This window comes from Vulpes vulpes, chromosome 1, assembly GCF_048418805.1.
Source record: "Vulpes vulpes isolate BD-2025 chromosome 1, VulVul3, whole genome shotgun sequence".
Taxonomy (NCBI): Eukaryota; Metazoa; Chordata; class Mammalia; order Carnivora; family Canidae; genus Vulpes; species Vulpes vulpes.
Window position 1 is genome coordinate 74,147,791 of NC_132780.1, and position 12,935 is coordinate 74,160,725.

General features: G+C 41.9%; 1 protein-coding gene across 5 annotated transcripts in view; it reads right to left on the reverse strand.

The window, feature by feature from the left end:
* Positions 1 to 4,154: 4,154 nt before the first annotated feature.
* SYNJ2 (synaptojanin 2) overlaps positions 4,155 to 12,935 on the reverse strand; it is a 98,838-nt gene continuing 90,057 nt past the window's right edge. For 4 of the 5 annotated variants that reach the window (XM_072767126.1, XM_072767117.1, XM_072767123.1 and 1 more), the window contains 4 exons: positions 12,270 to 12,382; positions 10,851 to 10,959; positions 9,237 to 9,388; positions 4,155 to 7,697 (listed from right to left, as the gene is read on the reverse strand). In XM_072767126.1, coding sequence (XP_072623227.1) covers positions 6,960 to 7,697; positions 9,237 to 9,388; positions 10,851 to 10,959; positions 12,270 to 12,382 — 1,112 coding nt within the window. In that variant the 3' untranslated portion in view covers positions 4,155 to 6,959. Of the gene's footprint in view, positions 7,698 to 8,544; positions 8,783 to 9,236; positions 9,389 to 10,850; positions 10,960 to 12,269; positions 12,383 to 12,935 lie in introns of those variants that run through there. The other variant, XM_072767131.1, reaches the window with a different exon arrangement.

Sequence of the window (12,935 nt, forward strand, 5' to 3'; positions counted from 1 at the left end):
GCAAATACCAAAAGGAAGATGATGTAACTATATCAGGTAAAACATACTTTAGGACAAAAATTATTAGAGAAAAAAAGGGCCATTTCATAGTTTAAAAAGATTAAATTCACCAGGAAAATAGTGAATTTAATTGTATATAAATGTATTTGACCTAAAGTTATATAATGCAAAAATGGAGAAAACTACAAGAATAGACACTATGGGAGATATTAACATGGTTCTTAGTACTGATGGAATAAACCAAAAAGCAAGGGGGAGAATATAAGATTTGAACTACATGCTTTCTAGACTTGACCTACTGAAATGTTTAGAGCACAGTCCCTAAGGGATGGAGAATATGAATTCTTTTCAAATTTGACCAAATGGTTGAATGAGCTAGATCTCAAGAAATTAGAAAAATGAACAGCAAAATAAAATTTAAAAAATAGAAGGAATTTAAAAAGACAAACCAGTTAAATAGAAAACAAATAGAGTCTCAAAAAAACTAGGTGATTCATTGAAAAGGCTAATAAATTGACAAATCTCCAGTGAAACCAGTTAAGAGAAAAAGGCACAATTCACCAGTATTAAAATCAAAAGGAGTTATTACTATAATGTAAACACTAAGAGAGGATATTATGAATACTTTTAGGTCAATATTATTAAATTTTAGATGAAATAAAAAATTCCAAGAAAAATATAACTTACCCAACTTATCCATGATGTAGAGAACTTACCTGTGAAGCAGAAACTATTCCTATGACTATTACAGAAACAGAATCAGTGATTTTTAAAAAATCTTCTCATAAAAAAATTATAGACCCAGTTGACTTTACTGGTGAACTCTACCAAAAATTTAAGGAGAAAGTAATTTCAATATTTAATTCTTCCAGTTAATAGATCATAGTCCCCAACTTAAAGGTTAGTGTAACTGATAACAAGGACAGTACAAAAAAGAGAATCTCAATTACAAACATAGTTGCAAAAGTCCTAGACAAAAATATTGACAATCTAAATCCAGTAATAGTTTAAAAGACAACATGATCTGTCCAAGTTGGATTTATACCAAGAATGCAAGGTTGTCTGGTATTGGAAAATTGATCAATAAAATTACCATATTAATGAACTAAAAGGGGAAAAATCATAATAATTTCTATACATGTTAAACATGTCTGATAAAATTCACCTATTCATGAAAAAGATAAATTTAGTGATCCAAGAAGAGAATTTCCTTAGCCTAATAAAGAAGGTGTCTAAAGAACAAAAAACAATAGGCATTATACTTAATGGCAAAAATATTAACTTGAGGAAAATGCCTGTCACCAACATTTTTTTTAACATTGTACTAAATTAAATGTTCTAGTCAACTCCATAAGGCAAGAAAAATGTATACATGGCACAGGCATGGAAAAGCGAGAAACATAACTTGTTTGCAGAGGATACACTTCTCTACATAGAAAATGCAAAAGAATATACAGAGATCTTATTTTATTAGTTTTAAGACACATTAAAAATTATTTTAACATCGCTGTAATTGGACTGCATCTTTCAATAAATGAAGAATCATAATTAAGTTGGAAGCCTTAGTCTGGGCTGCTATACCAAAACACCACAGACTGGGGTGGCTTATGAACAATAAACACCTATTTCTCACAGTTCTGGAAGCTGTATGTCCATGATCGTGGTACCAATGTGGGCACATTCTGGTGGAAGTCCTTTTCCCAGCTCATAACTGGCATCTTCATGCTGTGTCCTCACATGTGGAGAGGGCAAGAGGTCTCGGTGAGGTCTCTTTTATAAGAAGTCTGATCACAAAATGCAAAGGCTCCTCCCTCATGACCTGAGCCCCTCCCAAAGGCCTCACTTCCTAACACCATCCTAATACTCACCTTCCTAATACCATCTCTGGGGGTTAAGATTGCAACATATGAATTTGGAGGCAGCACAAATATTCAAGCCATAGCACCTTCTTAATAGCATACATATGGCATATCTTATAATGGTATGACACAGTATAGTATACAGATGGTGTAGAAGGCATACCAAAATACAGTAAACAGTTAGAATTTAGAGTTTAACAAGATTGATGCAGTCCATACACAAAAAACTCATATTTAAGTGTACCACCAAAAAAAGGCAAATGAATTTAAAGTAAGAATTGTAGATACAGTATTAAGGTTATAAAAATGTTATTTAGAGGGGCGCCTGGGTGGCTCAATTAAGTGTCTGCCTTCGTTTGGGTCAGGTCATGATCCTAGGGTCCTGGGATTAAGCCCCGCATTGGGCTACCTGCTTAGCAGGGAGTCTGCTTCTCCCTTTCCTTCTACCTCTCCCCACTGCCTGTGTGCTCTCTCTCTCTCTCTTAGATAAATCTTTTTAAAAAGTGTTATTTAGAGATACATATTGGAAGTATTTACAATAGGAATCAAATGTCACCAAAGCAGGATTCCTCCTTTAAAGTATTTTAAAGGAAAAATATAAAGCAAATACAGTAAAATATTAATTACTATTAAATCTTGGTGATGGACATATGAGGGTTCAAACTATTCTCTCTGATTTCATATATATTTAGAAATAATGTTTAAAAGTTTGTGAAATGACAAAATCCTTAAATGAAGAAATATATTATGCTCTTAGATTAAAAAGTCAATATTGTAAAGAGGTCTATTCTATTCCATGCATTCCCATTAAACAATTCCAATAGGGTTTTTTTTTTTTTAATGGAATTGATGAATTGCTTCCAAAATTTACATGCAATTTCAAAGAATCAAGAATAGCCAATATTCTCTTAAGAAAAAGAATGAGGTATGAGGACTGTTTTACCAGATACCAAAGTTAAATAGAATGAAGACTTAAAAAAAATTAGTAAAAAAAGAAGAAAAAGACAATGTAGTACTGGCACAGAGATTAACAAGTAATCCAGTGGCACAGAATAGACTGCTCAGGGGTAGCAGCTCTGGAACGGCAGGATGAGGACAGGGGTATCTCTCAGAGAGGCATCTATTCAACTAGTCAAAATCAGTAAAGGCAATTATTCAACATGTATAGAGATTGACCAAAAGACTTAAACAAACTGAGAAGCATTAATTCACCAAAACCTGAGGAATTTTGGTAAGAATAATGGAAGGTGGGAGGCCATTGCATTGGAGAACTATGTACCTTATACCCCCTTCCCTAAATCTGCCTTATTAGAAAAGACCTGTTCCATTTGGGGTATAGGCGGAATTGATAAATCAAATCTCACTCTTGCGCTCTCTCACACACAGTTTTGTACCCTACGACTAAAAAATTTTTTTTATTCTATATTGAACACACTTTAAAAATCAATCCTGCACTTGCCCAACAGAGCAAACCTTAATCAATTTTTAAAAGTAGGTTTATTTTTTTAAAAAAAGGTTTATCTAGTCCATATTCTCAGGTCATAATCCAAAAAATTAGTAGTAAACGATTTTTAAATGCCAAATAAACCCTTAACTATTAGAAAATTGGTCTCCCTTGGATGAAGGAGAAAATAAAAGCAAATTAATCTTGAAAGTAATGAGAAAGAGAATATTTTATGCCAAAATACACGGGGCACAGTTAAGGCTATAATCAGGAGAAAATAATGGAATCTAGCACTTTTAATTAAGAAATTAAGAAAAGGGGGAATCCCTGGGTGGCTCAGTGGTTTAGTGCATGCCTTCGGCTCAGGGTGCGATCCTGGAGTCTCACGTTGGGCTCCTTGCGTGGAGCCTGCTTCTCCCTCTGCCTGTGTCTCTGCCTCTCTCTGTGTGTCTCATGAATAAATAAAATCTTAAAAAAAAAAAAAAAGGAATTAAGAAAACAAAATTAAAAAGAAAAAAGGCGTAAAGTTTAAGTTAATGACAAATATTTTTTAAATCAACAGGAAAAAAACCAAAATAGAAAGGCTATATAAATCCCATTGTAATTTGAAAGTGCCAATAAAATTGAAATACCCCTTGAGAAAAACTAATTAAAGGAAGCAAGAGCAATGGTTTGTTATTTAACATTATGTAACTATCCCTCGGCAAGATGATGTTGGCCCTCACTTTTGCCATTTATAAAAACCCAAAACCCAAACTCAGAGGAATAACTAATAACCACGTTTTATCCAGAATAGAAAGCATGATAGAGAAGGTATTCCAATATTCTTTCATATCCAGAAAGAAACCAAATTAAAAAAAAGACAAAATATTTAATAGGCATTTTTTTTACAACTGCAGTACAAATTATCACTTCAAATAAACATCACAGAGTTTTAATTGCTAGTCAGCCAATAAATAATTTTTGTAGCTTTCTGATAAAATTATTATAAAGCAAACATTTTTAATGCATTACTTTGCTTGTACTTCTACATCTGGAGAATTCCATTGTGTCTTGAAATTCAACAACTTTTAACTTTTACAGGAATTGCTTGAGCAGATGTCCTAATTTCAGTCATTTACTGGAACAAATTTTTAAAATAGGCAAGAAGTCGGAGATTTTGTTGTTAAAGGGAATATAATTGGGGTCCTAGAGACAATGTTGAATTGTAAAGCTCTGTGCCTCAAATTCTCCACAGTGAACTGTATGTCCTGTCTTACAGAATGGTAATGAAAGAAACTGCAAGGCCTGTGGGGTGGGGGTCTGGGGGCGGCACACAGAAAAACCAAAAATAAAAAACCCACAGAATGGAATCCCCAGGATGGCAGCTGCTCATTGTCCAGAATATTTAACCAACTCTGCTGCTAACCTAGGAAACTTACTAGCTCAGTAAAGCTCTGATCAAGAAATTAAATAAGGCAATTTCAATCGGCTTTTTAAAGAGTATATTGGTGTGTGAAACTTACATATGATCACCTCAAAATCCAGCCTAGGGGTTTACTAAATATGAACATCCCCACTCAAATATTTGTTCGATTCTTTATGTTAAACTACTTTGAATTCTTACTGTGATCTGCCCTCCGAGGTCAACACAATTCTGTATTAATACTTAATGTCAGATTCTTAAGAGCTACCTGTGTGATGAGCACCTTTCTTAATTAAACTTCCATTCACTATCCCATTTGTTGGCTATTTGCATCTAGAACAAAGAAGAAACCTGATAATTAGGCCTATTTCCAGCTTTGCAAGCAACTGTTGTGTTATACATATCTACTTTCAAATTCGCTTCCTTTTTCGTGGGAAAAAGAAGTGACAGAGGAAAGAACATTTGAATTATGAAATCTCTGATTCCATTCCCAATTGAACCCTCAATAGCAATGTGAATCCTGGCAAATTATTTAACTTCTCCAAGCCGTTTACCCATCTTGCATTCTTTCTTCTGCTAACTCTTCAAGAATGATGTTGTTTACTCGTGTTTGTTAGAGGTAAACAGGATATAAAGTCCTTGCTTACAGAAAGGATCCTCATCAGCTAAGGCCATCAACTCCATCTTTTTAAGACTGGTTGACTACATATGTTCATCCCTGTGGGTCACTAATATCTTTTTATCAGTTTTCAAATGAAATGTGATACATGTTGTGGTTTTTTTGTTTTGAGTGCCAGTGTATCTGTACACTGTATCTGCAGTGTATCTTGACAGTGGCAATGAGAAATAATTCTGAAATCCCAGAGGTAAAAAGAGAGTGGTATCCTGCCCAGGCAGGATGATGACTGTCACCCTAACCATTAGCATTTAGTGCAGGAATTCTCTGGTCACATTATGGATAACACAGAGTCACTGCTATATGATTCTATGACACTAAAAACTAAATATGGTATGTGGCAAACTAATATTTCACCAGTGAATTTCTTGTTGGCAAAAATATAGTATCTGCTTCAAATGGATTCTAGGCCTTACAACATTATTCTTAAAATGTAAGATCACATGGTGACGTCTTTCTAAAGGACCGACGAGGCAAGAAGTGGTGTTGCAAATGTATAGAAAAATGTATAGACAAAAAAATAAACCTAGTAAACAGATAGATAAACTCAAAACTGCTGCCTTGGAATTTCCTATATACAGAGGCAGGTGATACTTTCCATCTTGAGCCAGGCAGACCAGGCTAAATTAAATATTCTTCATAATGTAACAATGAGGACAGTATTACGTGCCAGTAAGAATTTTCACGGTTTGTGCTTATACTCGGTAGGGAATGTAAGGGGAGAAAGAAGCCATGAGGTTTCCTTTAATAGGAAAGAGCCAGTATATAAAAACTGGTTTAACTAGTACACCATGGCTCAAGGCTGCAGCAGTTTATGGGGCATGCAGTAGCTAAGATGTGGTGTAGGTAGGAGTCTCTAACCAGCTTAAGCTCCGGTTAAGCTAAGAGTATATGCTTCAGAACCAAAACAGTGTATGACACCATCTCCCACGTAACCAAGGTTACTATACATGTACATAAATACAAGGGCTCACGGGAATGTACAGTCAAGTCATTTGGTTGATCTGTTTGCTGCTTTCAACTCTGGCTTTGTTTTTTAACCTGGTGTCACAGTAGGCCAGGTACAGCTCTTAATGGTCCCAACCATCTTTCAAGTTTACACATCAACCTTCAGGTGGATCACCAAAAAGTGATACCGAATCTGCAAAATACAAACAAAATTCTAAAAAGAACACCGCATACACACATAAATTGAAAAACCATTTAAAAATCCAACGAGAGAGAGAGAATTTCGTGGACATTATCAGCCAGATTCCCTTTCCCCAAATCCATACCTCGAATCTAAACAGAGGCTTCTCATGCCCCTGCAAGGAAACGGAAATGCACGAGCCTGGAATTAAACATATCGTGGTGACTGAATGATCATCTATTGACTAAGAGACACCATGTCTGTAAACTACACAAGAGTGACAGAAGTACAGATTTTTTTTCAGTGTGCCTTTAAACAGAGGTCTCTTTCCATGGAGGGGGAGCGGGGTGAGGCCAAGGCTCGGGGCTTCTCCCCAAGAAGGCCGAGAGATGCCTGAGGGCAGAAGGCACACGTTCTGCAAGAGAGTGGCTGTCCAAGCATCCCCCTCATGTTTTTGCCAGTGGGTCAAACACCTGCAGCACGGTCCTCTTGTCCTTGTCACTGACTGCCATCCAGCCGGTGAAATCTTTCTGTCCGTGCTCCAGGGGCAGCTCCAAGGCCGGCGAGGCAGCAACTTGCAGTGGGTGCAGTGGGGCCGTGTGTGCTCTTTCCAGGCCCTGAGCCCCCGAGTCCAGTGGGTCAGAGCTCTTGGAAAGCCAGGTATTCTTCAACAGGCTAGGGTGATGGAGAAGGCTCCAGAAGGGATCCTGATAGTCACCCAGAAGGGAGGCTGCCTCTGCCTGGGTCTCCCTGGGGCCCTCAGTTTCGGGGCTCGTGGCAGAGGAAGCACTGAGGCTGGCAAGTGGCGGCACAAGTGCACCCTGGTCGGGCAGGTGTGCAGGGGGCCAGTCGCTGCTTGGGGTGCTGCAGGTGAGGGCCTGGAGGAGCTGGCTGTTGCTCTGCAGCACCTGTAGGTGGAAGGCTGCGGGTGCCGATTTCTTCCTCCTCCTCGGGGGGGCCTGGGGTGCGGGAGGTGGCACCTCCAGGGGGGGCGGCAGGGCGGCTCCTGCCATGGGAGGGGCGTCTTCTGGTGCGGGCTTCCTCTCGGCACCCTTCCCAGGCTGAAGTGTCCTTGGTTTGGGAACAGGAGGGGTTGCTAGAGGAGGGGTGTCAAGGCTGGTCTCTGGGGGCCCGATCGTGAAATGGACCATCTGCTGCCCAAACTGTCCTTCTGGTGACTCCGGCTAGGGAAAGGCAGGACAGAGAGCCAAAGTCAATCAGAAGCTGGCACTGGGGTGGGGGAGCGGGAGTCAGCACCCAGATGGTGTCAGCAGGGTAGCAGAGATGGGTCAAAGCTGACATCAGCAAATTCGAGAGTTGAGAATATCTGGGGTGCGAGAGGGTGAGCAGGAAGGAGAGGGCGCAGGAGGGACACCCGTCTATCAAGTACCAGTAGGTCCAATGAAATAGGAGCAGAAACTTTAAAATCAGGGCCACACAGCAAATTTTCTGAAACAAGTCTTTTCTCTGTTACCTTAGGAAATGCAGTTATGCTCTCCCTTTATTAAAAGTGAACCTCTGAAAACCATCTTCTCGGAGGCCATAGCTTGGAAAATACAGTGTGTACCATGCCGGGAGGGGGGAACTTATGTTGTTGGGGCATGAAGCTAATTGAACACCTGATGGATCAGTGTGCTCCTTAAATCGTTGATATTTGAAATTACTAGATGGCAAATTTCACCCAGGAATGTCACCTCCTTGGTTCCAACCCAACACTATCAACAAAACCACCGCGCGGTGCAAAAGGGAGCTTTTGTACTGAGGGAGCCGTTAGTATCTTAAAGCATCAGCATCTCAGCATTTCCTCGGGTTCTTTGGAAAACAAACTGCAGAAACCATCCCTTCTCCACCAGACTTTCACTGAAACTCTTGTGCGGCAGCTGGGAAAATAAATCCATTTCTGCCCCGGCTTTTAGAAGAAAAGATGGAGCAGGCACAGGGAAAAGGAGGAGGAAAGGGGTCTGCTTTGCAAGGAGGCACGGCAGACGGACAGACGTGAGTCTGCCCCCCAAGTGGGGCAAGGTGGATGCAGAAAACACAGAGCAAGCGTCAAAGCCACACCGCACACTTCCTACGGCTGGGAAACGGCAGTCACTGCAGGGCCAGCCAAGCCATTACCAACGGTCCCGTTACGAGAACACCGAGATCAAACGGAAGATCCAGATGTCTCTATAGGTGCCAGTCTTTGGGCTGCTACTGTCCTGACAAACTCATGTCTTTGAAGCAGCAAGCAAGGCTGAGAAGCTTGAGAGGGAGAGCAAAAAACAATCTGCAAGAAAAGTGGCAAGAGAAGCTGTCGAAACCCCAGCATCGGAGGAGGCCGCACCAGAGCTTGTCCACACCACGGCGCGTCTACACCGCTAATCCGGGAACTGGTGGTTGTTTTTCCAGTGCACGTGAAATTCTGCACACAGGCAAACCTTGTGCACATGACACGGAGTTTCGCAGATGGGGAATTCCGGAGCACTTGGAGGAGAGCCTCCCACAGTGACTCCTCTTGGGGGCTCGGATAGAGCATTTAGGAAGCGTGATACCTCCAAAGCTGTTTCATCACAAGGAGAAACCCCCGTTTTTTCTGCTCAGCTAGAGCCAAAGACGCGGCGGGGATGAGGAGGAGGAAGCGGTGGCCAAGCAGCTTCCTCCAGGATGGGGCCGGGTCTGCGCCTCCTCTAGCCAGACACGGGAGCACCTCGGGAGGAAGAGGTTCTGCTGCAGCTTCTTACCTTGCCCGTCCTCCGCAAGGTTGGCTTCTTGATGGCAGGAACTCTGGGTGCAGGCCGACGGGGCAGCAGCGGGGCCGCCCCCACAGGGGGCTCTGGTTTGGAAGGCCCTTGGTCCCTCAGGGCCGGGGCGTTTAGGGCTTCGCCTGGGGTGCCTGAAACACACAGCGGTACGGCTGAGGCGGGCAGGACAGGGCAATCCGCTGCATGATCTCATCTTTACACAGTCTACACACTAAGGAGTAACGTGCTAAGGCAATGGATTTCCTTTTTTTCTAAAAAAAACCCCAACCTTCTGAGTGCTGTCAAGACCAACCAGCTAGGTTTAGCCCCCAGCATCTCATGTTCACCTTCTCAACAGGGATGCTCTTCACGGGGGATCGGTGAGGCCCAGACATCATACGCAAAGTTTTATGTCTGTGCATTTCTCTGGGGAGGTTATCTGAAATTTCTCAAAATCTCAGCTAAGGGGGCGCTCAAGGGCTGAGTGTCTGCCTTTGGCTCAGGGTGTGATCCCAGAGTTCTGGGTTCGAGTTCCGCACTAGGCTCCTCGCGGGGAGCCTGCTTCTCCCTCTATGTCTCTGCCTCTCTTTATCTCTCATGAATAAATAAAATCCTATAAAAAAAGATTCTCTCCCACCCTCTCCCCCACCACTCTCTATAAATAATAAATAAATAAGTGGAATTATATAATATATAACCTTTTGTGTTTATCTTCTTTTACTCAGCATAATATTATCAAAGTTCACCTGTGATAAAGCATACATAGGAGTAGTTCTTTTTTATGGCTGAATAATATTCTGTTTTATGATTACACTACATTGTATCCTTCTATCAGTTGGTGGTCCCGTGGGTGGTTTCAGCCACACAATTTTATTTTTTTAAATAAAAACAGAAACCACTCAAGATAGTGTTATCCTACAAGAGTGTTTCCTGACCTCTTAATTCATGCCCTCCTTCAATGTTACTTGGGATTCTAAGTAAGTTACATATCTTGCCTAAAAGCAAATAGACAGCAAGTGATTGGCTACAGTGTTTCAGCAGGCATGATCTCTTCTCTCCAAAAGAGATACTTGTACGAAATCAATACAAAAAAAACCCCTAAAATATATTAGCACCAGCAATTTTGAATGTGATTACGATTAATATGATTAACATGAGTTAAGTGAAATAACAGCACCAAAAAATTAACAGGTAGTATGGTGAGGAAGACGTCCCTGCCTGACAGTAAAGAATTTATACTTGCTGCTGATTTCAAAAGTAGGTTTTGTGCCTAAAATAGGGAAGTGTCCCAAATTACCTCTTTTTATGGAGCTGGCAAAATGAGTTAGTGCCTGGAGCATTATTATCCTTTTCTAAAATTCATTTTTGTTTATTTCCATCTCTCCCTTAAAGCACTTCTTGGTAATCTTGGGGCTACTTCTATATACTTACTGAATTTTAAATATGTAATTTCAAATGGACAATAACATTTAGTGGAAGTTTATAAAGTGTTGCTAAAGGGTGTTTCCAATTTAATACTGCCTGCAGGGGGGAAAAGTTACTTTCATTCGAGGCCCCTTCTAGTAGGAAGATGCATAGAAAAGACCAGACGGGAAGTCCCAGCAGAACGCTCACCTCCTCTGGCTTCTAGGAGACATCGGATGGCTGCTTCTGCCTCCTGAGCATTGGTAGTTTTGATCTGCTTGACATTATAGGGTTTACTTATCCCCATCCTGGCTTTGGGCTTCAGCACAGAATCAAGAAGAAAGGCATTATTAACACAGGCAGGAAAACAGGCTCACCTGGTGCGCTCCCTGCCTACTGATCAGCTTGCAAGCCTGAGGTGCACGGCGCTCCTTCAGACGGCAGTTAAACACAAACTCCAACACAGAGCGCAACCCTCAAGCCTCCTTTCCCCAGAAGCACGTTCAGAGCAAGAAGACGAATGCAATAATTCAGAGCTGATAAGCCTCCTCTCCCAAACTGGGTGGTTACAGGTCTTTGTAAAGTGGATAAATCACTATTTCATTAATCAGGCAAAAGCCAGAAAGCCTCATCAGAAGCCACTTTCCCCACAGCTCAACAGTTATTAAAACACCTTCCACTTTTTCCTCAAATGTGCTTTTTCTACCTCTTCATCTTTCTACCTCTGAACCCAAACCTCTGGGTTGCCACCGATGACCTGCCTTCACCACCATCAACCACTGAGGCCTGGTCATCCCTTCTCCTGCTGTCACACGTGTCATCTGCCCCAGCCTCCTGGGATGGTTCGCCTCCACCCAGCACCCTGGCTTCACCTCTCTCACCTCCATTCCACCAACCACCACCTCCAGTCTTCCTCAGCGGCTCATTGCCATCCTCTGGAACTTTCTACTTCTACAAGCCTCCCTGACTGTGGTTATTACTACTGTTCCGCAACCGTGCTAAATTATTTAGGGCCTGTTACCCCTCTTCTTTTTAGCCTCTTCTTTCAAGAGGACTGATCTGAATTTCTCCTACTTTGCCTTCTATTGAGCACTGCTCTGCACACCAAGGTCAAAGGTGCGCATCAGAAAGAAGCAGATGAGTCTGGAAACCAGCAGTCCCACCCTGCAGGGACACATGGGATTTTTCACCAAATAGGATTTTCTAACACTCTGTACAACTATGTAGAAACTCTCTAAGACCTGCTCCTGAATTCTGGGTTTGAGACAGAGCTGGCAGGTAGGCAGGCAGAGGGTAAAGAGATTTAAGTCTGTGTTTGCTGAGAAGAGGCAATCCCAGGGATCCCTGGGTGGCTCAGCAGTTTGGTGCCTGTCTTGGGCCCAGGGTGTGATCCTGGGGTCCCAGAATCGAGTCCCGTGTTGGGCTCCCTGCATGGAGCCTGCTTCTCCCTCTGCCTGTGTCTCTGCCTCTCTCTCTCTCTCTCTCTCATGAATAAATAAATAAAATCTTAAAAAAAAAAAAGTGGCAATCCCACACAATCTTAGGGGCTGAAGATGAACCATGGGGCAGATCCTTTGGGTTTGAAATGCTGGCCCATTTTGCTTTGAGGCCGAACTCAGAAGAACTCACTGCTTGCTGAGGTGCTCCCGGCAGAAGCTTTGCCGTCTGCAAAATCGAGTACTGTCCGTGGGTGCCAGAGGAGATGGACACGTCCGAAGCTGACTTTTTCACCATTAAACCAGCTGGGAAAACCAACAAGGGCAGAGTCTCAATCTCAGTGAAGTCACCGGCTGCTTTGAGGCCAATTCCCAGCCAGCCGAGAGCCAGGCCAACCACAGATGCATTTAGGGGCTCAGCATGGCAGGTGGGCATTCACAGGGTTGATATTAAATTTCTCTTTTGATTCTCAAACAGTTTGTGCCTATTCTCTGGGAAGGATTATTTGCATGCAAACTTTAATCTAACATCCTGGGGCAGTTTAAATCTGTACAAAAATCTTTATTCTTAAGTGGTTTAAAATACACTACTGTTATTAGGAGCCAATTTTAAAAGTGGTTTGTAGGCAAAATCTAAAAAATCCCAAAGCAGGGAAATAAGTGATATTAAATTATACTTAGAGTCATTAAGAAATCATATTTTAGAACATTTAGGGGCACTTGGGCAGTGCAGTTGGTTAAGTGTTTGACTCTTGGTTTCAGCTCAGATCGTGATCTCAGGGTCATGAGATCGAGCCCCACATTGGCTTTGCATTCAATGAGGAGTCTGCTTGGGACTTTCTCTCCCTGCCCCTTCCCC